This window comes from Chrysochloris asiatica, unplaced genomic scaffold, assembly GCF_000296735.1.
Source record: "Chrysochloris asiatica unplaced genomic scaffold, ChrAsi1.0 scaffold00071, whole genome shotgun sequence".
In the NCBI taxonomy this organism is placed as follows: domain Eukaryota; kingdom Metazoa; phylum Chordata; class Mammalia; order Afrosoricida; family Chrysochloridae; genus Chrysochloris; species Chrysochloris asiatica.
Genome location: NW_006408589.1, coordinates 9,549,634 through 9,576,985, shown reverse-complemented (window position 1 = coordinate 9,576,985; position 27,352 = coordinate 9,549,634). Strand labels below are relative to the sequence as shown.

At 43.7% G+C, this 27,352-nt stretch overlaps 1 protein-coding gene across 1 annotated transcript in view; it reads left to right on the top strand.

The window, feature by feature from the left end:
- The window catches only part of DOCK2 (dedicator of cytokinesis 2), a 658,261-nt gene that overhangs the window by 608,602 nt on the left and 22,307 nt on the right, over window positions 1–27,352 (top strand). The window contains exons 36-44 of the mRNA XM_006864832.1: window positions 61–101; window positions 4,716–4,806; window positions 5,634–5,753; window positions 10,541–10,630; window positions 13,000–13,104; window positions 14,826–14,967; window positions 20,169–20,250; window positions 21,459–21,543; window positions 25,183–25,269. Of these exons, the coding sequence (XP_006864894.1) occupies window positions 61–101; window positions 4,716–4,806; window positions 5,634–5,753; window positions 10,541–10,630; window positions 13,000–13,104; window positions 14,826–14,967; window positions 20,169–20,250; window positions 21,459–21,543; window positions 25,183–25,269 (843 nt within the window). The remainder of the gene's footprint in view (window positions 1–60; window positions 102–4,715; window positions 4,807–5,633; window positions 5,754–10,540; window positions 10,631–12,999; window positions 13,105–14,825; window positions 14,968–20,168; window positions 20,251–21,458; window positions 21,544–25,182; window positions 25,270–27,352) is intronic.

Here is a 27,352-nt window from a genome sequence, read left to right as displayed (position 1 = left end):
TATCACTTCTGCTGCTCTGCAAAGAAAAACACTCACCTCTGTTTTTCCTCTCCCACCTAGAATTTCTACAAAGATAACAACCGAGAAGAGATGTACATAAGGTAAGAATTTTTCGCAAAAGCAAACTGTCTTGTTTCTCTCCCCTACTCAGTATCCATCAGCGGTTCCCTGTGGCCCACAGGATAGACTTTAAACTTCTCTTCTTGACACTCAGGTCCTCTGTCATCAGATTCCTGTCAATCTTCCCAGACTCAACTCCTTTCTTTGTCTTTCAATCCAACTCCGTAAAACCTGACATGTTGTTATGCTATTTCTCCAAGAGGAAATAACTGTGAGTTGCGTTGCTGTATTGTTCCTGCGTTTGTTACACAGTCCACATGTGAAGCCTAATCCAGGTCCCGTGGGTGTGGAGGGAGACATTGGCCATCCCAGTTCTGAAGGGAAAGAAAGAAAGGGAAAAAAAGTACCAAAATGCATGAGGTAGCCTTTGTAGGCATTTAAAAGTTATTTCTTTGAACATATCATAAAGGAATTTTGGGGGATATTAGCCTGGAGCAAAGAATTTCTTTGCCAATTTTTTTTCTCAGAGTCTCATATTTTTTCTCTAAACTTTTTTTTTTTAATATCGCTATTTTTACCCGTTACAAAAATAATACATTCTTATGACCAAAACAAAAATCTTGTATTTTATTTTAAAATGAAGCCAGCCCTCATAATTCATACATAGCTCCAGAACTTTTGATGCATATTGTTGTTGTTGTTAAGTGCCGTCGAGTCGGTTCCGACCCATAGCGACCCTGTACAGGGTTTCCGAGGGTGTAAATCTTTACGGGAGTAGAAAGCCTCATCTTTCTCCCGTGGAGCAGCTGGTAGTTTCGAACCGCTGACCTTAAGGTTTGCAGCCCAATTCGTAACCGCTACGGTACCAGAGAATTCTATGCATGTGTACTGTTGGCAATAATGTGATCACATTGCCCATAATTTATTCTTCGTTTTTTTTTTTTTTTTACTATTAAGTAAAAAAAGTTCTTATTAAAGAACTTCACGTCAACAGATGCATTTCAACATCATTTTTAATGAAGCCAAAATAGAGTATAATTTATAGAACCAGTCCGGTATTGTTGAATGTTTATGTTGTTTCCAGCATTATATTCTTTCACAAATAGCACAACAACAAAATTCTTACAACAAACAACACAGTCTTACAAGGCAAGAGCACCAGAAATGGGGTCAACTAGAAGGGTTTTGTCATTTTCTGTCAAAAGACAGAGACTCAAAATCTAAACTCATGCTGCTATTGCTTCAGAAAGTTATAGATATTTAGTTTAGCCTTTTTTTGTAAATAGGAAGTACCATTTGGGAAGTAAAACAATTTCATAGGTCATCCTGAGCTTCTAGATACTCTTATAACATCATTAGATATAAGAGTGCTAAGTTTTGGGGATCAAAAGACCTGGAGTTGTCACCCCATTTTCTCTATGATTCTAGACCGATCACTCAATCTCTCTAGGCTGTTCTCCCCATCTGTAAAATGTTTCTGGAGTCCTGGTGTGGCACAGTGGATTAATGCTCTGGACTGTAAAGTTGGTTTGAACTACAAGGTTGGCGGTTCAAGCTCACCAGTCGCTCCTCAGAAACCCTATATAAGTTTACTATGATTTGGAGCTGACTCCATGACACTTAACAACAACAATAACAACAAAATGTTTCTAATCTAGTTACTAATCTTCTCAATGGTTTTGAGGATTAAATGAGATAATATAGATAAAATACCTGGCTCATGGTTCCCTTCCTCCAATCTTTTCTTCTCACTTTCTCATTTTAGAAACACAGATGACAAATCCCAGCCCTCCACAAACTTTGGAGATACGAGGCTGATAGTAATCTGGGAAAGCCACATTTGCCTCAACCAGAAGTTGCAAATAGTGAAGTTGAGAAACCTGTTCTATTTGGCAGGCATGGGTATTTTAAAGTATTTCTTAAAAATCGGTTGCTGACATTTAAAATTTCAGAGATTTTACATAAAAATAAAAATAGCCATCTCCTCTGGAAAAGTTTGGCTGTGGCAGCCGTGGGTCCTCCTCCTGTGCCGACAGGCATTGCCTGGAGCTGTTGGCAGCAGCCCCTTTAGACAGGCCTGGGGTGCACTAGTCACAGTATGCTCACTGTCCACTCGCTCAGCTGCCCACGTGACATCGGCAGACAAGGAAGTGTGTGACTTTTGGTTGAGCTCAGAGGGGGTCTTCTTACAGGACCTGTAACAGATTATCAAGGAGAGGGACCCCTTGGCCAATTAAGGAGTTAGAAGTAAAGGGGAAGTACTCTGGTTGGCTGCTTTTTCCAAGTCTTTTGGAGCCAGTCACTTAGAGAACAAAGGGACCAAGGATAGGAGGGAGGAGAAAAGGCAAACTGTGCGTGCACATAGCTGTTTCTGAGGGTGGGCCACAGGCTCAATAACCCCTGCATGCAGGCCAGATGTGTTTTCCTTGGTGACTGGGTCATCAGAAAGTTAGAGTAGTGGGTGTTCAGAGACCAGGCCTGGAGAGGTAGTGATAGCTGCATTCACAACTGGTTTCTATTCCTTATTCCTAGCTCTGTCCACTTAAAAATAGAGCTCCACCTTCTCATCTCTAAAAGCATTGTTGGGAGGACGAGTTGATGCAGTATATGCCATTAAAACCCTCATTTGTTGAAAGAATGAGTACATCTTGTTCTTTCTACCTGGATTCTCCCATTTCTCCCTTCACCTTTAGGTCCCAACTACAATGTCATGCTGTAGAAACTTTCTGGAAGCCCCTGCCCTCCTCACCTGGGTAAATCCTACTGTCATAGTACTGTAGATCCCTCCTTTGTAAAACTGACAGTTGTGTTTTTGCAATTATTTCTTTGATTCATAAACATCTCTTCTATTAGCTTATGAATTTCAAATGGCCAAAAAAAAATGCCTGCTTTTGCTACCTTAATCCTAGTGCCTGGTATAATATAAGTCCTTAGTACAACTTTGTTGAATGAATGAATGAATGAACGAACAAAAAGATCACACAAGACTCCTGGCTCACTAGTTATCAAATAGCAAGCAGATGACTATTTCCCCACCTCAAAATCCTTACTGGTGCTTTAACAGGCCTGGGGGCCTATATCTGGCCATTGGCCTCCTTACTTATAAATGGCTAAGACCATTAAACCCTTGTTCCTCCTTTGGTGACATTCTCTGCATGAAACCATTCTTCTAATGGGGCCTAAGCCTGAGCCCTGTGACCTGCATCAGAAGCAGATGTCTGGCAGGATCTGATTCCCAGAGTGAAGCAGGTGGTTAAGGTAAACCTTGGTTGTGGATCTAGCCTATTGGCTCAGAGGTAGGATCCAGGGCATTGCAGCAGGCATCTTCCCTCCACCAAATGACTAAGAGTTGGTTTATGTAAATGCTTCCACTGATGCAAAGCGCCAGAACTGTGGTTCTTGTGGGTCTGTTTCTAATAGTAGCAGGAGGGGACATTTTCTAGAAGAACGTAGTTCACAGTGACAGTAGCGGCCATAGCTCAGTGCTGGTTATCGCTAACTGCTTTCAATGCAGATGTGCATTTATTAGAGTAATGCTAGCTGTCATTTATTGAACCTTTTAAATATAATGCATGGTCTACTCAGCAGCCCTGTTAATATGTTCTGTGAGTGTTGCTGTTTTACCAGGAAGGAAACTAAGACACAGAGAAGTTCATTCACTGCCCATTAATACCAATCATGGATGCCCAAACTCCCTTCCTTTTTTCCTTCCCCTGGCCAGCCCATGATGCTCCCCAGTGGTATTGTCATCCCAGGGTTCAGAAGTGTGACATCATTTTGCAAAGCTGCAGGAAATGAAACTGTAACTGTGGTAAGGTAGTGGAGTGCCCCTGTTGATGGTCCTAGGTTCCACTCTCTAGCCCTTGGATGGTACAAAAGGTTACACTTGAAGCTGCTAACAAAGGACTTGGCTGTTCAAGTCAACCCAGAAGCACCTAGGAAGAAAGGCCTGGTGATTTACTTCCAAAAAGTTAGCCATTGAGAACCCTAAGGACCACAGTTCTGTTTTCACACACAAGAGGTTGTCATAAGTTAGAGCCAACTCAATGGCAATTGTTTTAATATTTTTCCTAGCCCCTGGTCTACAAATTTTTCTTAACAATAAAATGCACTTCCTCTGTACTGAGAAAATATTGAAAAGAGGGCAGGAGCTATCTTTTACAATGCTTTGCTTGTTCATGCTCATGGAATCATACAATGATTGAGAAAATGGGCTCTGAAAGCAATTAACCTGGGATCTCATCCCAGTCCTTCTACTCATTAGTACAAAGCACTGATCAATTCATCTGCCTTCTCTTTCTTTATTTCTCTTGTCATACTGTGCTGCCCACACTCTTCAGCATAAAGTCAAATACTGGCTAGGATAGTACCTAACATCTTCAGTCATAGTTTACTTATCTGAAAATGGGAATCTCATATGGATCTCTCTCACAAGGTTGTCATGAGGATTAAACAACGTAAAGCATGTAAAATGCTTATTAGTACCTGGCACACATTAAGTGCTCAACAAACTTTAGCTGTTTGCTAGCCAAGGTCCAGGGTCCCCATGTAAGCTCAAGAGATGCCCAGTTGTTCTTCCTGGTCCCCAGCTGTCCCTACCATCTACCTCCTCCTCTATTGCACCTGGTAACTTAGCATATTGTCTTCCCAAACAGGTACCTGTACAAACTCCGCGATCTGCACCTGGACTGTGACAATTACACAGAGGCCGCTTACACTCTCCTTCTCCACACCTGGCTGCTCAAGGTTCTGGCCCTTTGGGTGAAGGGGGTTTTTGCTGGGCAACCCCTCCACACCTCAGTGCCCTGACAGCAATTTAACAGTTGAAAAAGAAGAAAATTGTCAAAGAAAATTTGTGGGTTTCCATGCCTTCAAACTCTTGGCCTGACAGATCACTTTTGTACACAGCTCTACCTGACCACATAAGATTTTGAGTGATCTTTACATAGAGCAGTAGTAATAAACCCCCGAGATAATGTTTTGCGATTTTATATAACCTGCAAACTGTCACCAACTCTAAATCATTAGCATGCCCACTGAGCTGTTTTCCTTCTTGTGACAACTTTGTTGTCACTGAACAAAGTAAAAATGATTTCCTTTGGCTTTTGAAGAGCTGAGACCATGACTCACAGAGGTTTGGAGAAAATCCCTGTGAACCACATGCAGTGAGCAAATAGTCCAACAAGCACATCTCAGCTAAAATCAGGAAGTGTTTCCAAACTGGAGACAGCAGAGACCATCTCTCTGGTTGACCACTGATGCTCTGATTGGCCGTGGAGTCAGCAGGGAGTATCTGCAGGGCTTCATCTCGCTCCTCATCAATGTGTTTCTAATAGCTCACATTCAGTCATTTGTCCTTTCTGGGATGTTGCTGCTGCCTAACCAGAGCAACCTCTAAACACTCTAGGTATCCATACCCTGAGAGGGCAACCTCCCCGATGGTACCCTGAGTTTAGAGGAGGAGAAGAGGGAGGGACGGAGGTTGGAGAGGGTGGTTTCTGCCTTTAATCCTGGGGAAACACCTGTGTGTAGCAGCCTCTCAACCCGTGTGACTCCCATGTCCCTCTCCTCAGTGGTCAGATGAGCAGTGTACCTCGCAGGTCATGCAGACAGGCCAGCAGCACCCCCAGACCCACCGGCAGCTGAAAGAGACGCTTTATGAAACCATCATAGGCTACTTTGACAAAGGAAAGGTAAAGTGCCTCTACTACGCCTCTCTCTGTGGGGACCTTAGCCACTGGGAAGGTGGGTTCTCTCCCACACCGTATACCCAGTCCATCAGCAACTCTAGTTACTGCTCTGTCTCCACTAGGACATTCTAAATATGGCCTCTTCTTTCCATCCCTACTCCTACCACCTTGATCCAAGACACTGACATCACTCACTTGGAGGCTGCAAGAGATTGTGAGTCTTCCTGTCTCTTCAGTTACTTCCAACATAGCACCCTCCACTTAGGAATTAGTGTGATCTTCAGGTGCATTTTGGATCATGTTATTTCCTGACTCACAGTTTCCTCGATGGCTCCCCATTCTACATAGAATCAATTGCACAATCCTTCCCTTGTCCCACAGGAGCTGTCCCCTGACTACTTCTCTCTTCATCCCAAATAATCTTCCTCTCACTCACATGTTCTATGCCAAGCACTTTTTCCACCTCAGGACCTTTGCATTTACTTTTTCCAGCTTGGAATATTCCTCCTCCATAGCTTCCCAGGCCTGGCTCCTCCTATTTCTTAGATGTCCATCCCCAAGGAGGTTGTCCCCACTCATCTGGACACACAGCACCAGTCCTAACCTGAGCCATCCGTTGCTTCATCAGAGCATTTGTCATGCTCAGTCTCCATCTCATTCTGTTTCCACATGCTATTGTCTGTTTCTTCACAGAATGATGCCACCATGAGAGCAGAGCTTTTGTCTTGTCCAGTCCTAAGTGTCCAGTGTCCAGAACAAAGCTTGACTTGAAGGGAATAATTGAATAAGTGAATGAATTGGATATATGAATGACACTGTGGTGCCCTGGCTGGTCTCCAAATAGCAAGGATGCTGGATTGGATTTATTCAGGAGATTGGCCCAGATTAACTGTTGCTGGTCCTCCAGTTGCCAATGGATGTCAGGAAACATGAACCCAAATCTTATCCTTCCATCGTATGGGCTGTTATGTACTTTTGCTTTGGAGCCAGACAGCCTGGGTTTCAACTCTTGCTCCTCTTGTTAGTTGCTGGCGTGTTGGTTCCAACTCATAGCTATCCCATGTACAATAGTTGGAAATATTTCCCAGTCCTGTACCATTTTATCAGACTATATTTTGTTGTGATCCATAGAATTTACATTGACTAACTTATGACAGAAGTTCACCAAACCTTTCTTCCTAGTGTGTCTTAGTCTGGAAGCTCCACTGAGATCTGTCCATCATGAGTGGCCCTGCTAGTATTTGAAATACTGGTGACATCACTTCCAGTATCACAGCAGTGAGTAAGACTATCACAGCTAGTAGGTGGTCTTGCTCCTCAAACATCTACAGTTAGTTCCCTTGTTCTCTCACAGGCTCCCATAAGAATAAGATTCTCATAGTAGCTAATTCCAACATGTACTGTAAAATCAGGTGATACAATGCATGCAAAACACCTAGCATAGCACCTGGTATATAGTAATACGTTGTGGTGGCTGTTGTTAAGTTCTGTTGAGTCGGTTCTGACACACAGTGACCTTGCATAGGGTTTCTGAGTAGCTGGTAGGTTTGAACTGCCCAACTTGGCAGTTCAAACTGACCTTGCAATCCAGTGCATTATCCTTCAGTGCCAGGACTCCTAACAATACATTACTACATTTTAGTTATGATGTTCAATGTTATCCTACTCCACCTTCAAGGCTTCGGTTCACTGACCACTTCCTCTCACAGGTCTTTCTTGAGTCCTCCAGCTTAGCCCCAGCCCTGCCTCGCCTCTGAATTGCAAGGCGTGTTAGTCCATCATTACATAATTTGACACTTAATTATAGTCTGTCTTATCCCCGCAGGTCATTGCATCTATCTTAGTCTGAGCTCCCCACCTTCCCTGGAAAGACAAAATGAGGTAATGTCTGAGGAAGGGATTATAAATTCCCAAGAGTTGAGCAGCTGGAGAACACTGCTTTGATAATTTATGATTATAAGCCTCTTGAGGGCAGAGACTATGCCATCCTTGGACCTCCTGCCCCGTGGGCTTCAAGTCAGAGCTTATCTGTTATTTGATTGAGTTGGTCACACTACGGAAGCCCTTGAAGGGCATTGAGGCTTGCCCTCAGCAAGTCATCCAGTTAGACTGTGCTGGGCAGGGCCTGATCCTCCACCTCGTGGAGCCTGCTGTCTAGATAGTTACAGCAGACATGGAAGTGATTCTTTCCTTTTGTACAGGACCTTTTGTAATGTGCATTAATGGGGAAGGAGGTGAGAGAATCGGGTGTCGCTAGAGTACTTGGAAGTAGAGAGGCAGGAGCAACTCACCAGGAAATCACTGGTCTTATCTTACAGGCTCCACAATATAGCCCAAACTCCTTAGCACCCCTTTCAGCTTCCTCCCCCCCACTTCTCTCCTCAGGGAGCTTCATTGTCCCAAACACACCCAATGACTTCCTACTCCACAAAGCTATCTTGTCATCACCTGGTGGGTTCCTCTTCATCCTTCAAAACCCAATGATGACATCTGTTTATGTGTCTGATTTAGCGCCCTATTTCCCATGACAGTAGAGATTGTGTCTGATCCATCGTTGCATCGTTTCAGCATTGCACAGCATACCTAGAACCCAGCAGGTGCTCAATAATAAATATATGTGATTCAGTGATAAGTGATGGTTGAGATTTCAGTACCTGTACAGGCAAATGTGGGATGAACTCCTGTGTATCTGACCCTGTTCTGTCCCTCACCCTGCTCCCTTAGCAATGAGTAAAGCAAGAGTAGAACATTCCTTCTCCCCATGCATATGATGGTGGGAGTTGGTCAAGATCTCCATCTGAGTCAACAGTCCCCTAGCCCAGCCCCAAGTTGTTATCACCACCTTCTGATTCTGGCTCCAGAAAACGCCCAGCCTGGCCTGGCCTGCTGACTGTTCCTCTTGGCACGTAAAACATTTTTATGTTGCCCACTAAGCTGTCTGTGGGTTTACAGCCATGGTTCTTCCACTCGATGCTGGGTTTTATTTATTTTTATGCTGAAATGCAGAGAGCACTTTTGCTACAAAGCACTGTGCATTTTGGCAACTTGCCTCTTCCCTCCCCCTTCTTCCCCGAGCTGCTCCACTGAGGTAACTTTCCCATTTTAATCTGAATGTGAAATGGAGTGAGTATCCCAGGAGACTGCCAGGTCCCCAGCCTCTCTGCCTCCCTCAGAGTTTCCTGACCCTCTTTGGTCAAGATGACAGGGGGATCAATTTGGCTTCTGGCCTACGACAGAGCAGAGAAAAAGTTTCCCCTAGGCTCTGAGTCTGATTTTTCAGGATTTATTTTTTTAACACAGAGAAGACCACTTAATGTTTCAGCCACTTTTTTTTTTTTTATCGTCTAGTACTAGAGTCTTGGTGTGGCACTGTAGAGTAAGCACTGGACCACAAGGTCATTTTAATCGCAAGGTTGGTGGTTCAATCCCACTAGCCTCTCCTCGGAAACCCTTTACAAGGTCACTTGTAAATCAACTCGACTGCACTTAACAACAACAACAGTACTGCCCTGGAGACTCAGTGGGTACACACTTGGTTGCTAACCAAAAGACTGACTGTTTGAACTCAGCTCTACTCACAGGAGAAAGACTTGGTGACCTGCTCCTCTCAAGATTACAGTCTAGGAAGCTCTGTGGGTCACTTCTACTGTGTCACATGGAGTCACTAGGAATCAGAATTGACTCAGTGGCACCCAACATCAACAAATACCACTTGCCTCTACTTGTTGATCCCGCCCACTCATACACACCAAATAATCCCACTAAGAACCCACAAGTTTGGCAAAATGGAAATATCCCATCAGGAGAACTAGGGCCTGGCCCCAAATGGGTTCCCAGAAAGCTCTGACCTTAGATGAATCCATTTCTGACTCTACGAACCATCGTGCTATGGAAAATGGGGCCAACACCTCTGTGCTCAACCTATCATCCTGGGGAAGTTCAAGAAGCCAGATGTTTAATTCACAAAACACATATAAGTCAGGGTGGGCAGGAATGAACAATGAGGCCACAGAGTCACCATTTGGTTTGCATCCTGACCTTGTGTTGCTCTGAGGCAGATTACTTTGCCTCTCTGAGCCTCCCTTTCTCACCTGGAAAATGAAGATGCTAATAATTACCTCTCAGGGTGGTTGTGAGTGTCCACAGAGTATGGAAATGTTTGCCTATCTATGACTGTTCCAAGGAGCTCTGTTCTATTGGTGCAGTGGTTAAACCCTCAGCTGCTAACAGAAAAGCTGGTGGTTTGAGCCCACCAGCTGCACTGTGAGAGGAGGATGTAGCAGTAAGCTTCCAGATAGATTACAGCATTGAAAACCCAATGGAGGAGTTGTACTCTGCCGTTCCTATAGAGTCATTACAAGTCAAAATTACATATGACAGCAGATTTGGTTTGGCTTTGGTTATGGCTGTTCCAGAGTCCCTAGGTATATAATAGCACATTTGGCTACTAACCAAAAGGTTGGAGGATCAAGTCCACATGAAGGCACCTTGGAAGAAAGGTCTAGCAATCTACTACCCAAACTTGAGCTGTATGAAACTTTATAGAGCACAGTTCTCTGAAACCCATGAGGTTACCATAAGTTCATCAATTCCACAGCAAATGTTGGTCTTATGTTTGTCTGATTATTCATTAAGAAACTAGAGTGAGAGCCCAGAGAAGGGGTCATCTTCCCAGGGATGCCCACAGCCCTTCCTCTGTTAGGAAATGTGTCTGTGTTGAAGGAGGCCTGCTGCTTTGTCCCCAGAGACGGCTGTTCTCCCCTCACCTCTGTCTTCTGCCCTTGTCGTAGATGTGGGAAGAAGCCATCAGTCTGTGCAAGGAGCTGGCAGAGCAGTATGAGATGGAGATCTTTGATTATGAGTTGCTCAGCCAGAACCTGGTAAGCATAACTGTCAGGAGACAGAGTGCGTGGGGCGGCCGGGGCGATGGGGGTGTGAGGGGGGTGTTCTCTGCACGGGGCTGGGGCAAGTGAGGGCTGGGGAAAAACAAGAATACAAATGGGGGCCTGAACAAGCTTGTGTTGAGTGTCTCCCCTGAGGTGGGAAAGTTTCCTAAGGGAGGTTTGATAAGGAACACTTATCAGCACCCATTTCTCTGAAGGAGCGTGAAGTACCTACGAGGTGCAGGGGCTCTTGCTGCTACCATAGCACCCAGTAAATGTGCTGCTATGTTTGCAGTAATATCTTCACAAATCACTAAACCAATTAAATAAAAACGCAAATTTGTGCTTCTGATTAACAGATAAATCACATTAAAATGCTCCCCATCTGGCCATTCCCATTAGCTCCTTGCTGCTCATGATTTGGGGGGAGATGGGAAGTGGGGGGAGCCAGCCTATTCTGCTTATGCTGCAGAGGCCAGGACTTGGCGGGGAGTCGGCCTCTGCAGGGAAAATGCAGAACTTTCTGGCTGCTCATTCCTCAATATACAAACTCTCTGTCTCTCTCTCTCTCACACACACACACACACACACACACACACACACACACTCACTAACTCACTCAATATACACATTCACAAATTCATACTCACACACACTTTCCCACACTCTCCCACACACTCTCTCACGTACATATGTTCTCACACTGGCTGCCTGAGAGCCAGACCCCAGAGCCCCATCTGAGCCCATTTAGAGAGACCTGTCCAGCTGTTTCCAGGGAACAATAAAATGAGATAAAATGAGAGTCAGAGACTGGGAGGGGAGTGATAGCTTATTGGGGGGTGGGGGGAATGGGCAGGGGAGAGTGTTCTTGTTCAAAGCAAGGAATCTGCACTTTGTGTAAGGTATGATGCATGCCCACACACACACCTTCTCACATCAACACTTATCTCTGCCCCATGTGCACATCCACATAGATGTTTGCAGACATGGAGACACACATGCCTTTTAAAATGTGTGCACGCATAAGCTACACACACATACACACCATCAGTTCTATCCATGCCCACACTGACATACATGCACAAATCCCATGTGCACACAGACGTATGTCCAGACTCATCCCAGTTGATCTTCTATATCATATCTCTATCTCAGTCATTTGCAAAGGGAATCAGATGAGGGTTCTGGGGTCTTGGTATCTTAGCTGTGCCTTTGTGGTTTGAGAAGCTGTTTGTGGAAACAACATTCAGGATGTCATGGACTCTGCTCATTTTAATGTGCCATGTCATGATTTCTGTCTGCTGCACATGACCTTTTTAAAGTGTTGAAGAGCAAAGATGTCAGCCTGAGGACTAAGGGGTGCCTGACCCAAGCCATGGTATTTTCAATAACCTCATATGCATGCGAAAGCTGGACAGTGAATAAAGAATAGTGTAGAAGAATTGGTGCTTTTGAGTTATGGTGTTGGAGGAGAGTATTGAAAGTGCCATGGGCTGCCAAAGAACAAACAGATCTGTGTTGGAAGAAGTCCAGCTAGAGTGCTCCTTGGACGCCAGGATGGCCAAACTTCATCTCTCATACTTAGGACATATTGTCAGAAGGGACCAGTCACTGGAGAAGGATATCATGTTTGGTAAGGTGGAGTGTCAGAGAAAAAGAGGAAGACCCCCAGTGAGATGGATTGGCCAAGTGGCAGCTTCAGTGGGCTCAAGCATGGCAACAATTGAGAGGTTGGCCCAGGATTGGGCAGTGTTTGATTCTGTTGTGCATAGGGTTGCTATGAGTCTGTACTGACTCAATGGCACCTAACAACAACAACAAGTAGCAATTAGAAGATACCACCAGGTGCAAAGTAAGATCCGAACTCTTTTCAGAGATGTGACAATATGAATAGCATGTACCCCTTAGAATCGATGGACTACATAAGATGTGTGCACACAGGATGACACCTGGATCAGGAGACACTAAGCTGATGTCCTCACAAACATGTGCCCATGATTGCTTCGAAGTGGGGACAGAGTGACAATGATGAGGGCTCTGGATGAAGGCTACCTGGGGTCAATTCCATCATTTACTAGCTGCACTATGAGATACCATTCATCATCTGAAAAGCAGAGCTACTTATGAGCTTGTTTGCAGATGACCAGGTGACAAGCTAGTGGTAGAAGTAGAGTAGTTAGAACAATACTTGGTCATGTAACAAATACAACCATTACGGTTATAATTATTGACACATCCACAGGTATGCGTATACATGAGCATGCTCATTGGTTTTAGTGATGATCTGTTACCCATGGCCCATCTGACATGAATGGGCCTTTGATATACATCTGTGTCATTACAAACGATGGGTATTCTTCTTTCAGATCCAACAGGCAAAATTCTACGAGAACATTATGAAAATCCTCAGGCCCAAACCAGACTACTTTGCTGTTGGATACTATGGTCAGGGATTTCCTTCCTTTCTGCGGGTGAGTTATGGATGACTCGGTCACTTGCAAAGGGAATCAGATGAAGGTTCTGGGGTCTTTGTAAGTCTTGGTATGTGGTTTGAGGAGCTGTTTGTGGAGACACCAGAAGCTGTGTTCTCCCATAGCTGAGCTGCACCCCTCTCCATCCTATTCACCATCCTCAGTCACCCCTGTTTCTCTAGGTTCACAAGGACCAGCTTGAGCTAGAGCTGCCATCTGAGGCAGTGAGCTCCCCAGAACTGCACTTATGGGTTCAAAGAATTTGAATCATCTCTGTTACCCAGAAGTTGCTGTAAAGCAGTGGCTCTCAAACTTTTTGGTCTCAGGACTCCTTCATTCTCTTCAGAATTATCAAGGTCTCCGAAGAACTTTTGTATTTATAAACTACATCGATCAACAGTTACTGTATTAAAATGGAAACAGAGAGAACTTTTAAATATTTATCAATTGATTTTAAACTAACAAAGCAGTGCACAGTGAAACAATTCTTTTAATGAAAGATAGTTCTATTTTCCAATAAAAATTTAGTGAAAAGGATCACATTGTTTTACATTTTTATAAATCTTTTTAATGTCTAGTTTCATAGGAGACAGCTGGATTCTTCTCTCTGCTTTTGCATTTAGTCTGTTGTGATGTCACACACTATACAACTTCTAGAAAACAGCTCTGTACGCTCCTGAGACATGAATGTTTCGGGGGGTTGGGGGAGCAGATAATGGCTTCGTATTATTATGAAAAGAATTTTAGCCTGTGGATTCTTTAATGGTTCTTGGGGCCCCTGACTCATTCTTTTGAACAGCTCCTGTAGTGGACTGCTCATTCCTCATATAAAGAGTTAAATTAGGCTGGCTGTAGGCATCCTTCCCATCTGTGAGTCTGTGGTTCAAGTCAGGAGGCAGGGAGAAACAATAGGAATAGTAAATTGGAGTTCACCTAGTTTATAACCTCATCAAGGAGATAAATCACACATAGTTACCAATCACTAAGAAAAGCAGAGTGGACTTATGGGGTCTAGAAGAGGGTTTCTTAACATCCACACTGTTGTTATATTGTGCTGGGTAATTCCTTGTTTTTAATTGGCTATCCTGTGTATTATAGGATATTGGATAGCATCTGTAGCTTCTATGCACTAAATGCCAAGTGCACCCTCCCCACAATTTGTGAAAACCAAAAATGTCTCCAAACATTACTAAATGTCCTTGAGAGGCAAAATTGCCCTAGTTGAGAGTTGCTGATCTAGAAAAGGCTAATGTAGTTGAGGAAGAGGAGTATGGTTGCCTGGAGCTTGGGCTGGGAGCAGTAAAGATGGGCTTGAGTGGTGGTCCTGGCCAGCTCCTGGGGTCTCAAGGCTGGAGGGACTGCAATACAGTCCTCTAAGGGCAGGAGGGAACATGTGTGGGTATGTAAGTGACGGAGTTGGTGTAACACAGTGAAGCTGGAGTGAAGAGTTTATTCAGGAAATTGTACACAGGGTGGTTTGAAGAAGAACGTTCTCAGTATGCATTATCTCCCCTCCCCTTAGAACTAGGCTCGTTAAAGACACGATGTGACCAGCAAGGTCAGTGAGATGAGCTCCAACTCTCACTGGTGGGGAAGCTGAAAGGAGAAGAATAAGTTGGAGGTCACAGCAGCCCCATGCTGCTTCTTCCACATGCTTCCCAGCTTTGCTTGGGTCACATCCTCCCAGCCTGGGATCTCTGATGGGTGTCATTTCTCTGCAGAACAAAGTGTTCATCTACCGGGGGAAGGAATATGAGCGAAGAGAAGATTTCCAGATGCAGCTGATGAGCCAGTTTCCCAACGCAGAGAAGATGAACACCACCTCTGCCCCTGGGGAGGATGTGAAGAATGCCCCAGGCCAATGTATCCTTGGAGAATGTCACAGTCAGGGGCCAGGCATGGGCAGCCCTGGAGGGAATTTGGCACACAAAGTCCCATTTTAGAGTTCAGAGTGGCCATCGGGACCATTGCAGTGGTGCTAATGTTAGCTGTCCAGTGTGGGGTCCCCAAACCCCATCTCTCTTCATTCTGAATGCTGTGTTCATAGATTAATTCATTCGGTCATTCACTTGTGCTTGCAATGAATACTTTGGATCCCTGGCGTGTGTCAAGCATGGCAGAGGCACTGGATATCACATTCAAAGAGTAGTTCTGCCTTCATGGAGTTTATACTCTAGCAAGGAGAATAGGCATTAAGCAAGTAATCACCTATTTTGATATTAATTTATAAAAATGTGATACATGCCAAGAGGAAGCCAGGGTATTGTGGATGGAATGGCAGAGAAGGTTTCCTTGAGGAAGGTGATGGTTGAGGTGAATAGCCAGCCAGTGATTAGAAGGAGGTGGGGAGAATGTCCCAGATGGAAGGAAGAGCATCAGGTGCAAAGATCTTGAGTTGAGAGCAAGTTCTGAGAACAGAAATGGCTCTTACAGTAAAAAAGGAGTGATCTGGAGAAAGGAGGGAAAGAAGGAAGGAGCAGACTCCCTTGGAGTACACAGAGTAAGGCAGAGTTGACTTGAGATGCTGCTAATGAAGATGTGGTATTGTTGTTGTTGTTAAGTGCCGTAGAGTCTATTCTGACCCATAGCGACCCTATATAGGGTTTCCAAGGAGCAGCTGGTGAGCTTGAACCACCAACCTTGCAGTTCAAATGACTTTGCAGACTGACTCATTAGCCTACAGCGCCACACCAGGACTCTGAAGATGTGGTATGGCATGCTGTTTACAGGTCCAGGAGCTGACACTGGGCAGGAGGCAGGACTCAGCAGTGGTGAGAAGCATATAAACCCCAGAATGAGACAGACAGTGAGTCAGGGGATGCATGAACCCAGCCTGGCTCCCCACATCCTTAGCCCAAATTAAGTCACAGCCTTTAAAATGGTGTTGACAGGTTATATGGCTGGTCTGCTAAGCTTGCTGAACGTTAATCCAAATATTTTTCCCTCAGGTGATATGTATTCATCTGTAACCTTTTCATTATACCTACTTGCCCTTCATGCCTGCTCTACCACGGTTATTTGCAGGAGGAAATGCAACTGGTGGGGGGTTGGCGGGGAGGGAGCTGGCTAGTGACAAATGCAAGTTTGGCTCCAGGAGAGATGCAGGTTTAGTATTAAGGCTTTTCTATGTGGTGATCTTGGTGTGGCTCTGAGATAATGCACCGGACCGCAAGGTCAGTTTGAACCACAAGGTCAGTGGTTCAAACCCAACAGACGCTCCTTGAAAACTCTATACATAATTACTATGAATCTGAATTGACTTGACAGCACTTACAACAACATGTAGAGAGAGAGAGAGAGTGTGTGTGTGTGTGTGTGTTGGGGGTGTGTTGGGGGTGTGTGGTCATGGTTTCCTGATCCTGAGGCATAGTATCATATTTAGGACTCCAAGTCTTGATTCAAAGGTGCCCTTACAGCATAGTGAGTAACACATTGGGCTGCTAACCACAAGATCAGTAGTTCGAATCTACCAGCTTCTCCACAGAAGAAAGATGAGGCTTTCTGATCGTGTAAAGAATTACAACTTTGGAACCCCTATACAGGGTCACTGTGAGTCAGAATCAACTCCAGGGCACACAGCAGGAGCAATGCTGATTCAAGGAGCCTTGCTAATACAATGGTTAAGTAGTTTGGCTGCTAGCCAAAGGTTGTTAGTTCAAACACAACAGCAGCTATGCCGGGGAAACATGTGCCAATCTGCTTCCCTAAAGAAGACAGCCTTGGAAGCCACCTGGAGCTTGGGGCAGCTCTACTCTGTCCTCTGGGCCCATTGTGACTCAGAATCACCTCGATGGCAGTGGGTTAGAGGCCTGATTTAGGTCCCCAGGTGGTGCAAATAGCTTGTGATTGACTGCTTACCGAAAGATTGGTGATTTAAACCCACTCAGTGGTACCCCAGAAGAAACACCTAATGGTCTGCTTCTGTAAAGAAAAGCTCTATGGAGCAGTTCTGCTCTGTAACATGTGGGATCAACTCAATGACATCCAACAAGAGCAGGACTGATTTAGTGCCAGAAACCTAGTGAAAGGGGAAACGAAAGGGAATGACTGGCATTAGCTAAATTCATCAGCATGCCATGCATAGCACTGAGTGCTGTATAGTTGTTGGGTTTTTTGTTGTTGTTGTTAAGTCCCATCAACTCAGTTCTGACTCACACCAATCTTATACTGGGTTTCCAAGGAGCAGCTGGTGAGTTTGAACTGCCGACTCTATGGTTCACAGTCCAGTGCTGATTCTACAGCACCACCCCATCAAACCCTGTAAGGTGGATATTAATGTTCTTTATCTCACAGAAATGAAATATGTGAGGCAGAGAGGGAATGCAGCTTCCCTGAGCTCACAAGCCTAGTTAGTGATGGAGTTGACACTTAAGCCCAAGATGTATTTGTATTATCTCTATTGCACAATCATTTTTGTAAGATTAATGAATGAATGAATGATTTTATTACCTGTTTACCATGCATTGTTTCATTTTATCATCAAAATAACCCTAGGAGTTGGGTATGATTGCTATCTCCGTTTTGCAAATAAGAAAATTGAGGTTCAGAGAATTTAAGGAACTTGTGCAAGGTCATGGCTAGGATGTGGTGGAACTAAGATTTGAACTGAGATATACTTGTAGCCAAAATTGGAGCTCTGAGCTACTCTGTTCTCTTACCTTCATTTGTTGAAATGCTGACAAGGACTTTGGGAAGCTAATGGATCCCATGTCTGCTCACTTAGGTATCTAAGTGGGAGAAGATCTCTTTCTTTCGAGTCCACTATCCACTGCCTTCAACAGTCCTATGCATAGGCTTCGCATGTGTTGAATCTGGCCACTCATCCTCCGGGACTCCCCCCGAGGGTTCTAGTGTTGCAGGCTTCCCCGGGACAGACTTGGTTTATCCTCTTGAACCAAAACCAGTTGCTAAGATCAGTGTCCATGATCAAGAACCTTCTTAAAATAAGGATTGGTAAACTTTTTCTGTAGAGGACTAGATATTTTCACTGTTGTGAGCCATACAATCTCAGTCAAAATGGCATGCTGTTGTAACATGAAAACAACCAGACAAAACAGATATGGGTGGGCATGTCTGTGCTACAAGAAGTCTTTACTTAGGAATACTGAAATTAGAATGCCATGTCATCTCCACATGTCAAAAGTTATTATTTTTCCCCCAAGGCATTTAAAAATATGAAAACCATTCTTAACTCACAAGTGGTAAACTGGGTTTGGCCCAAAGACCATAGTTTGTCAACCCTGTTGTTGTTGTTGTTGTTAAGTGCCATCGAATCAGTTCCTGCCAATAACGACCCTCTATAGGGTTTCCAAGGAGCAGCTGGTGATCTTGAGCCACCGATCTTGCATTTCAAACTGACCTTGCAGTCCAGCACATTAGCCCAACTCTAGCTCTAGACTTAATCCCTGTCTGTAGTGATTACACGTTGAGAATAAGCTGTTGGCCTTATGGCTTTGGAAAGCCATCCTACTGCACCTCAAACATAGTTTTCCTGAAGATTACAGAAATCCTTCTATTAAGATACCTTCATCTGTGTTCAGCATTGTCCTCTCCCAGCACCTCTCATTCACTAATCTTTCAGAAAATGATTGCACCATGGAAAGAATATAGCCTCTCCCATTTAGCATGGAAATAACTCTTCAGAGGTGAAACAATTCAATCCCCAACATATTACTATGGAGTGAATATTATCAGAGTGGAACAATGGCATTATACTTGGAATTTTATGATTTAACCTTGTCTTATGTATGAATCATAGCCTCTCCACAAAGTGGTAGAGGAAGGGGTTAGAGAAGAGACAGATAGCTGAAGAGATAGGAGTCCTAAGAGAACTAATGAAGGAAATGTTGAGAATATCAAAACAAAAGACCATCATCTGATCAGGGTGAATCTAGTCTTCATGGAGGTGATGGTATTTGACATCTGTCTAAAGGGTTCATAACAAAGATATGGTGATGAAGGAATATGTTACAAGCTGAGGGAAGAGTAGGATCTCTTGGATAACCAGAGATAACGGTAGAAAATGGGATATCTTTGGAATCCAACAAGATGAGTTTGTGATTCCTCAGCTGGCAGAAATGTTAGGAACAGGAGAAGAGTTTTTGGAGTTGTGGTAATCAGATAGAAAGGGGGGATAAGAGAAGTTGTATCAGTAAAGAACAAAAATGGGAAAAGAAGAAATGGAAGGTAGGGAAAAGGAAGCAGAGGCCAGAGCTGAGACAAACAACTCACTTTGTCCATTTGGTTAGCCATATTTTGGGGTTAAAATGAAAAAAAAGTTGGCTGTGATCTAGAAGATGGGGGACAAAGTTCTAGCCTACATAGTGCTCTCCACTAGCCTGTGCCCACTAGCTAATCAAGCAACTTTCTCCCTGTGTGCTTGAACCCAGCCTTTCAATGGCACTGCAGGCAGTAGCTTTGAAGCTTTCAGAGGTTTTTCTCAAGCATCAGCATGCAGAGGATCTTGTAAATATACAGGTTCTGACTCATTACATTTAGGGTAGGACTTGAGATTCCCCATTTCTAGCACTCTTGGATGCTGCTGCTGCTGTTGGTTAGAGGACCACATTTTGAGTAGTGAGTAAAGAAGAGTCAAAAGACCTAAATACAATGGCCTATTCTAATAGACTGTGTGACCTTGACTAAGTTGCCTGAATTCTCAGATCGATGTCCTCATTTATAAATCAGGGATAATTTACTCAGCAGAATTGGAGAGATGAAATCAGAGCATAGGTATAGCGGCTTTGCAATTGATGGTGTGCTATAAATTCATTAGATGGCATTATTGGCAATGATGATCTAGGATGATAGTAATGACTAAGTACCGCTAGCCAACTGTTAGTGTTGGCAGGAACTGAGCTCTGGAATAGACTTGCTGAGAACAACAGTGACTATGAAATGGTTAATCAGACCTAGTTGGCAACCAGCAACCTAATGTTGGTTATTCCCTGGAAGCCTGACCCAATGAGGGCTAGCTTGAGAAATCTCAGCTGGGGACCTTCAAGTCTTAGAAACATTCCTGCAACTGGTGATATGTTGTAAGCCCTTAACTGCAGGTGTTCCAGATATTCAGTGTTTCACTGCCCAGCCAGTTTTGGATGAGCACCCCAGGTTCAAGAATAAGCCGGTGCCTGACCAGATTATAAAGTAAGTCCTGCAGGACACTGGGTAGAGGTATGGGGAGGAGAGTCCCATGGGGTCACCCAGCTGAGCTGGTGGCAGGATAGGCCTCACAGCCTGCTGATTTCTTACTTTGTCACTCCATTCTACCTTTTGTCTCGAGGGAGAGGAATCACCCCCAATTAGCTATCTGGGCTCTAACTATACCCCTCCAGGGCTAAAGCTCAAGATGGACTGTAAAGGGGGCAATGGCTTGCTTTGCTACATAAGGAATTCTCAGGAAGCACCAGTTGGATTCATTGCAATGAATGTGGGGAGCCTATTTTACAGACTGACCCCAGAGTAGATCCCAAGAATCTGCAGCAAGGAGTGGGGACAGGGCAGGTGGCAGGATGACATGGGTAGGGGACAGGGGGCATCCATGGCTCATTCTAAGCACCGTCTCCCAAAGGAACATCTTGTCAACTTTGGTGAAGTGTCAACACTAACACTGGATGTACTCCAACTGTGATCTAAGGACATTAAAGGAAGCTGTATACAGGCAGGTGTCAGTCTATTCGATATCATATTGCAGTGCTAGGGATGAGGCCAGGAGGCTGCAGCTCTACTCAGTACCAGGCAACAGCCCTTATCTTCGAAAAATGCCAACCTATGCACCCATGAGAAATTGGTACTGCTGCCTCCTGAGAAGAAGAGGGCCCTGTCCTCTGGGGGCAGCCCCTCCCAGAAACTTCCCACCAGTGCTTGTGACTGAGTGGCTGTCTCTCCACCTGGATCTCAGCCCCCTTCATACTCTCAGCCAGACTCTTGTGAGCTGCACACAGTGCCCTGCCCACCCTGATGGAGGAACCACACCACAGATTCAGAAAGAGTGACTTGTGGGATGGCTGGAACACTTAAAGAAATCCACCCCCTGGGACATCAGACAGACCCTAGCTTACAGGGATGGTGCCCCAGGCAGCTCTAAGCGCACTGATGTAGAAATCCAATTGCCTGGGTACCTAAAAGGGTGTTATGTTCTTGAGAGGGCATTGGACTGATTTGACGTCTAAATAACGTTGCGAGGAAAGCCTGTCACTTTTATGGAGGGCATGCCACAAATGCTGATGCTGGATGCTATGAGGACTGACACTAACTGTTGTGCAGGGAGAATGGCCTCCCAGGACAGTGCAAGGTCTGGTCAGGTCAGCAGCCAGCACGGCTACCAGGAGCCTCCTCCACTTCCTGTCTTTCAGCTTTTACAAATCCAACTACGTGCAGAAGTTCCACTACTCCCGTCCTGTGCGCAGGGGAACCGTCGACCCTGAGAATGAGTTTGCCGTGAGTATCTCTTCCTCCATTAACAAGCCTAGATCATTTCCCTGGCCACCTTCACCAACCAAATCATCCATCATGCAGCTTCAGAATGAGAAGCTCTTGCCCCAAAGCCAAAGAAACTGACAACCATTCGCCAGTCTTGTGTGAAAAGTTTATTTTCTCCTTTCTGTGCTGTTCTGAGCTTTCCCCCTCCCAAGATTTAAATGGGCCATGTGACAGATGCAAGGAGCCCTGGTGGCACACGGCTCAGTGTTAAGTGCTCCACTGCTCACCAAAACACTGGCAGTTCATATCCACCTGGCAGCTCTTTAGGAGAAAGACCTGGTGATCTACTCCCATAAAAAGATTGTTGTTGTTGTTGTTTTAGGTGCTGTCAAATCAATTCTGATTCATAGCAACCCTATGAATAACAGAATGAAACCCAGCCTGGTCCTATTGTTATGTTTGAACCCATTGATGTTACCACTGTGTCAATACATCTTGTTGAGGATCATCCTCTTTTTCATTGACCCTTCACTTTTCTACAGGGATTGTCCCTCCTGATAGTATATCTAAAAAATAAGAGATGAAGTTGTATCACCCTGGCTTGTAAGGAGCACTCTGGCTATAATTCATACCAAACAGATTTGTTTGTTCTTCTGGCAGTCCATGATACTTACAATAATCTTTGCCAACATCATAATTCAAATACATCAATTATTCTACGGTCTTCCTTAGTCGCTGTCCAATTTTCACAGGCATATGACACTATTGAACATACCATGTCTCAGGTGAAGCATATCTTAGTCCTCAAGCTGACATCTTTGCTTTTGAATGCTTTAAAGTGATTTTGTACAGCAGATTTGCCTTGATGTATTACGTCATTTGATTTCTTGATGCTGCTTCCATGAGTGATGACAGTGGATCCAAGCAAACTGAAGTCTTTGACAACTTCAATCTTTGCTCCACTTACCATGATTTTATTTATCAGTCCAGTGGTGAGAACTTTTGTTTTCTTGACATTGTTATACAATCCATAATGATCTTTGATCTTCTTTGGTAAGTATTTCCAGTCCTCTTTGTTTTCAGCAAACAAGTTTGTGTCTTCTGCATATCACAGGTCATTAATGAGTTTGCCTCCAATTCTAATGTCACCTTCTTCATAGAATCTAACTTTTCAAATTATTTGTTCAGTATAAATATTGAATGAGTATGCAAAAAGATACAAATAGGAGTATGGGGAAAAGATACAAACTAACATATACTAATTTAAAAACATTTAGTATCTCCTCTTTCTGTTCAAATACTGCCTCTTGGTCTATGTACAATTTTCTCATGAGCATAATTAAGTGTTTGGGAATACCCATTTTTCTCAATATTATCCATAGTTTGTTATGATCTACACAGTGAAATGCCTTTGCATAGTCAATAAAGCACAAGTAAACATCTTTCTGGTATTCTCTGCTTTCAGCTAAGGTTCATCTGATGGCAGCAATGATGTACTTCATTTTCTGTCTTCTTAATCTGGCTTGTCAGTGTACTGCCTCAACCATTTTTTAAAAATTATCTTTAGTAAAATTTTACTTGCATGTGATATTAATGATATTCTTAAATGATTTCCGCATTCTATTGGATCACCTCTATTTGGAATGGGCACAAATATAGATCTCTTCCAATTGGTTGTCCAGGTAACTGTCTCCAAATTTCTTGGCAGAGACAAGTGAGCATCTCTAGTGCAGACTCCATTTGTTGAAAGACTTTTGTATTGTGCCAATTCCTGGACCCTTGTTCTTTGCCAGTGTCTCAATGCTGCTTGGGACTTCTTCCTTTAATAGCATCAGTTCTTGACCACGTTGTCGATGTGTGTTGTCAAGCCATTTCTGACTCATAGCCACCCTGCATAGGGTTTCTGAGAGAGGATGGCGAGTTTGAACAGTTGACCATGTGGTTGCCAGTCCATTGCTTGTCCTTCAGCACCACACCTCTTGAAATGGGTAAACATTAACCAGTTCTTTTTGGTACAGTGACTCCCTGTATTCCTTCTGTCTTCTTTTGAGTCTTCCAGTGTTACTCAATACTTTGCCCATCTGTTATTGTTGTTGCCTTTGATTCAAAGGTATCTGACTCAAAGCTACCTTTCCAAGGAACAACTGGTGGTTTTGAATTGCTAACCTTGAGGTTAGCAATCTAGTGCTTATCTTATAAAGCCACACTAGGAATCCTTCAATAGTCTAAGTTGAGGCTTGAATTTTTTCTTTAGTTCTTTCAGCTTTAGAAATGCTGAGTATGTTCTTCCCTTTCGGTTTTCTAACTCTAGTTCTTTTTACATTTAATTACAATACCCATAAAAATTGTTGTTAAGTGCTGTTGAGTCGGTTCTGACTCATAATGTCAAGACTTTAAATATCTATGGGAGCAGAAAGCCTCATCTTTCTCCTGTGGAGCTGTTGGTGAGCTTGAACTAGGGACCTGTCATTCACAGTGTTGTTGCTGTTGTGTTCCCTCAAGTCGGTTCTAACCCATAATGACCCTGTATAGGGTTTCCAAGGAGCAGCTGGTGAGCTTGAACCACCGACCATGTAGTTCAAATGACTTTGCAGTCTGACGCATTAGCCCACAGCGCCACACCAGGACTCCAGAACAGTACAGCCTAGAAAATACTATGCAGAATTTCTACTTTCACATTGGGTCAAAATCAACTTGATGGCACCTAAACATAAGCACTTTATTAACAGCAAAGTGTTCAGACACTTTCAGGAGATGGAAACACTTGAGTAAAGAAGTTTTGTGGGAAGAAGCCAGTGATTTTATATCTCACTGTCCCTTGAATATGTGTGTGTGTGTGTGTGTGTGTGTGTATGTATGTATGTTTTTCCCAGACCCCAGTCAGCACAGGTGGCTTGCTCTCAACTGACAACATAAAGGTTGTTGATTCAAACCCACCCAGGGGCATCACAGAAGAAAGGATTGATAATCTGCTTCCATAAAAACTATAGGAAACTCTACGGAGCACTTCTACTCTATAGCACATGGGTTGCCAATGTCAGAATCAAGTCTAGGACAGAGAATTTGACTTTGTGTATGTGTTTCCCAGAGTCCTGGTGTGGTGTGGTGCTGTGGGTTAATGCGCTGAACTGCAAAGTTGGTTTGAACCGCAAGGTCAGTGGTTCAAACTCACCAGTTGCTCCCTGAAAACCCTATACAGGGTTGCTATGGGTCGGAACTGACTCAACAATATTTAACAACAAAAACAACAATGTGTTTCCAAGCCGGGATCTGTCTTCTCTTCCTAAAGACCAAGACTGGGACGAGGTGGCAGCGCCAGGTCTCTCTCACGTCTCTGTCTGATTCCTTGGTTCTAAAAGTTTTGGTATCACTGCTCCTTTGAGTGTTTAATGAACCCTCTTCCAAAAATGCACATGGAAATATTCATGATTGCCTAAAAATTCAGGTTATTCCTAGATTCAGGTCAAAACCTATTTGTTCTGGAAAAGCTTAAACTTCAGGTTGAGAATGTATACTGAAGGGTTAAGGTGAGGGTGTGTTTCTTGACATATTTTTTCTGGTTTTGGGTGAATGAGAGCCGGGTGGGTCTCCACCACGCTTCACTGATAGACACGCTTCAAGAGTGTCTCACTTTCCTCTCCTTTTTACCCACTTTAGTCAATGTGGATCGAGAGGACTTCCTTCGTGACCGCGTACAAGCTGCCGGGAATCCTGCGCTGGTTCGAGGTGGTCCACATGTCCCAGGTGTGTGTGTGGGGGGGTGGGGGTGGGCACCTCCCTTCTCAGACCCTTTCACCCAGGTGGGACAGGTCATGTCAGCTTCTGGAGGCTCTTTTGGTTTTCAAAAGAGGGCAGGTTTTAGTTCAAAGTCACTGTGGGAATCCAGAATCCAGTACAGGCAGGATCCTGAGGTAACATTCAACCTAGCTTCTGTCAGATTTTTTTTAGGTGAAATTCAAATAACATAAAGTCATCCATTTTAAAGTGAACAATTCAGTCACATTTAGTATATTTACAACCACCACCTCTATTGAGTTCCAGCACATTTTCATAATTTCATGTCCCTTTCGTTACTCTCTACAGCCCAACCACAACCAATTGGCTTTTTGTCTCTCTGGACCTTTCATGTAAATGGAATCATATTGTATGTGCCTGGCTTTTTTTCACTTAGCATAGTGTTGGAACCCACATTGTAACATCTGTCAGTACTTCATTCCTTTTGTGGTTGAGTAATATTCCATTTTATGGAATATACTATAATTTGTCTATCCATTGATCTGTTGATGAACACTTGGGTTGCTTCTACCTTCTACCTATTGTAAATGGAGCATCTATTTTTCAGAACTGGGTTTGAATACCTCTTTTCAATTTTAGATTTAAACCTCTATGTTTTAAAAATAATCAGATTTCTGTTTTTAAATGAAATCTTCCATAAAGCTGATGAAAAGCCAGCTTCTCTGGCTGAAGTGAGGGCCAGATGGTCTGGAATCCATCCATGCAATGATCCCTTCATGTTTTTTCATATCCCAGCAGTCCTTTGGGTTGCCTTGCAGAATCTCAGCATAAGCCCATTTTATAGTTAGATAAACTGAAGCTCAAAGTGAGGAGTCAGGTAGAAACAAAGCTCTGGCTAGAATCTGAAGGTTTGAACTTCTTTGTACAGGTCTCATATATTTGATTTCTATTGTGCTTTATGGCTTCCTGCCTTGGCACAGCTATAATTTTTGCATCCCCAGGGATAAGGATGCAGGGGTAGAACCAGATTGGCTATGAGGAAACCTGAAACATGGGGACATTAGCAGAACATCTAATTCACATATTCATCCAACAAATACTTAATGAGCAGCTATCACATATCAGCTACTGTTCTAATACCTGGAGACTTCACAGTAGAGCTTCCATTCTAATGCTGAAGACAGACTAAAAACAAAAGTAAATATATGTCAGATGGTGGTAACCATTATGGAGAAACATAAAACATAAAATTCATGCAGGAAGGGCTGCTATTTTAAATAGGATGGTCACAAAAAGTATTGGCACTAAAATGGCTTTTGAACAAAGGCCTGGAAGAAGTGAGGAAGTGATCCAACTCTAGTTGCACGTCAACATTTGTCACCTCCTAACCAATTAAACAATTTACCTGTGTTTATTTTTAATATCTACCTCCCTCCACTAGACTGTCAACTTCAGGAAGACAGGAAGCTGGGGTCTATTTCATTTCCTGGTATATCTTCAAGTGTGAAGGACCGTCCCAGGTTTATAATCCATGCTGAAGATATTTGTTGAGTAAAACAGTCAATCAATTAGTATGCAGATATCCATAATAACTCGGGATTTTGAGACTAGGAAAGAAATTGTATTTTTAACATCTGATACTTTCATCCTGAATCCTTCTCATAGAAAGGGTTGGGAAACCCTATAAAGTCACCAGAGTGAACATATGTCTATATGTTCACTCCATCAGTTGGGTTACTGAGAATTTCAGTATATCCCAAACACAAACATTTAATGCCATGCTAAGCGAGCTCATTGCCAACATTTGATTTTTTGTTGTGTGAATTTGTACCTTGTTCATAGATGTTTCTTTCATGAATTGTCATGATTAGGGTACTGTTTATATAGAAAAGTGTTCTGGAGTGGGACTCAAGTGGAAGTGCTCCTTACTGAGTAGTTGTTTCCCTTGTTCCTTCTCCCTGAGTCATAATAAGCAACAAGGATCTAGGGGCCAGAAGACCCAGGTTCAAGTCCAGCTTTCATTCATAAGCTACATGATGTTGGACAAGCCACTGTGTATCTCTGGGTCTTTGTTTCCAGCATCTGCAAAATA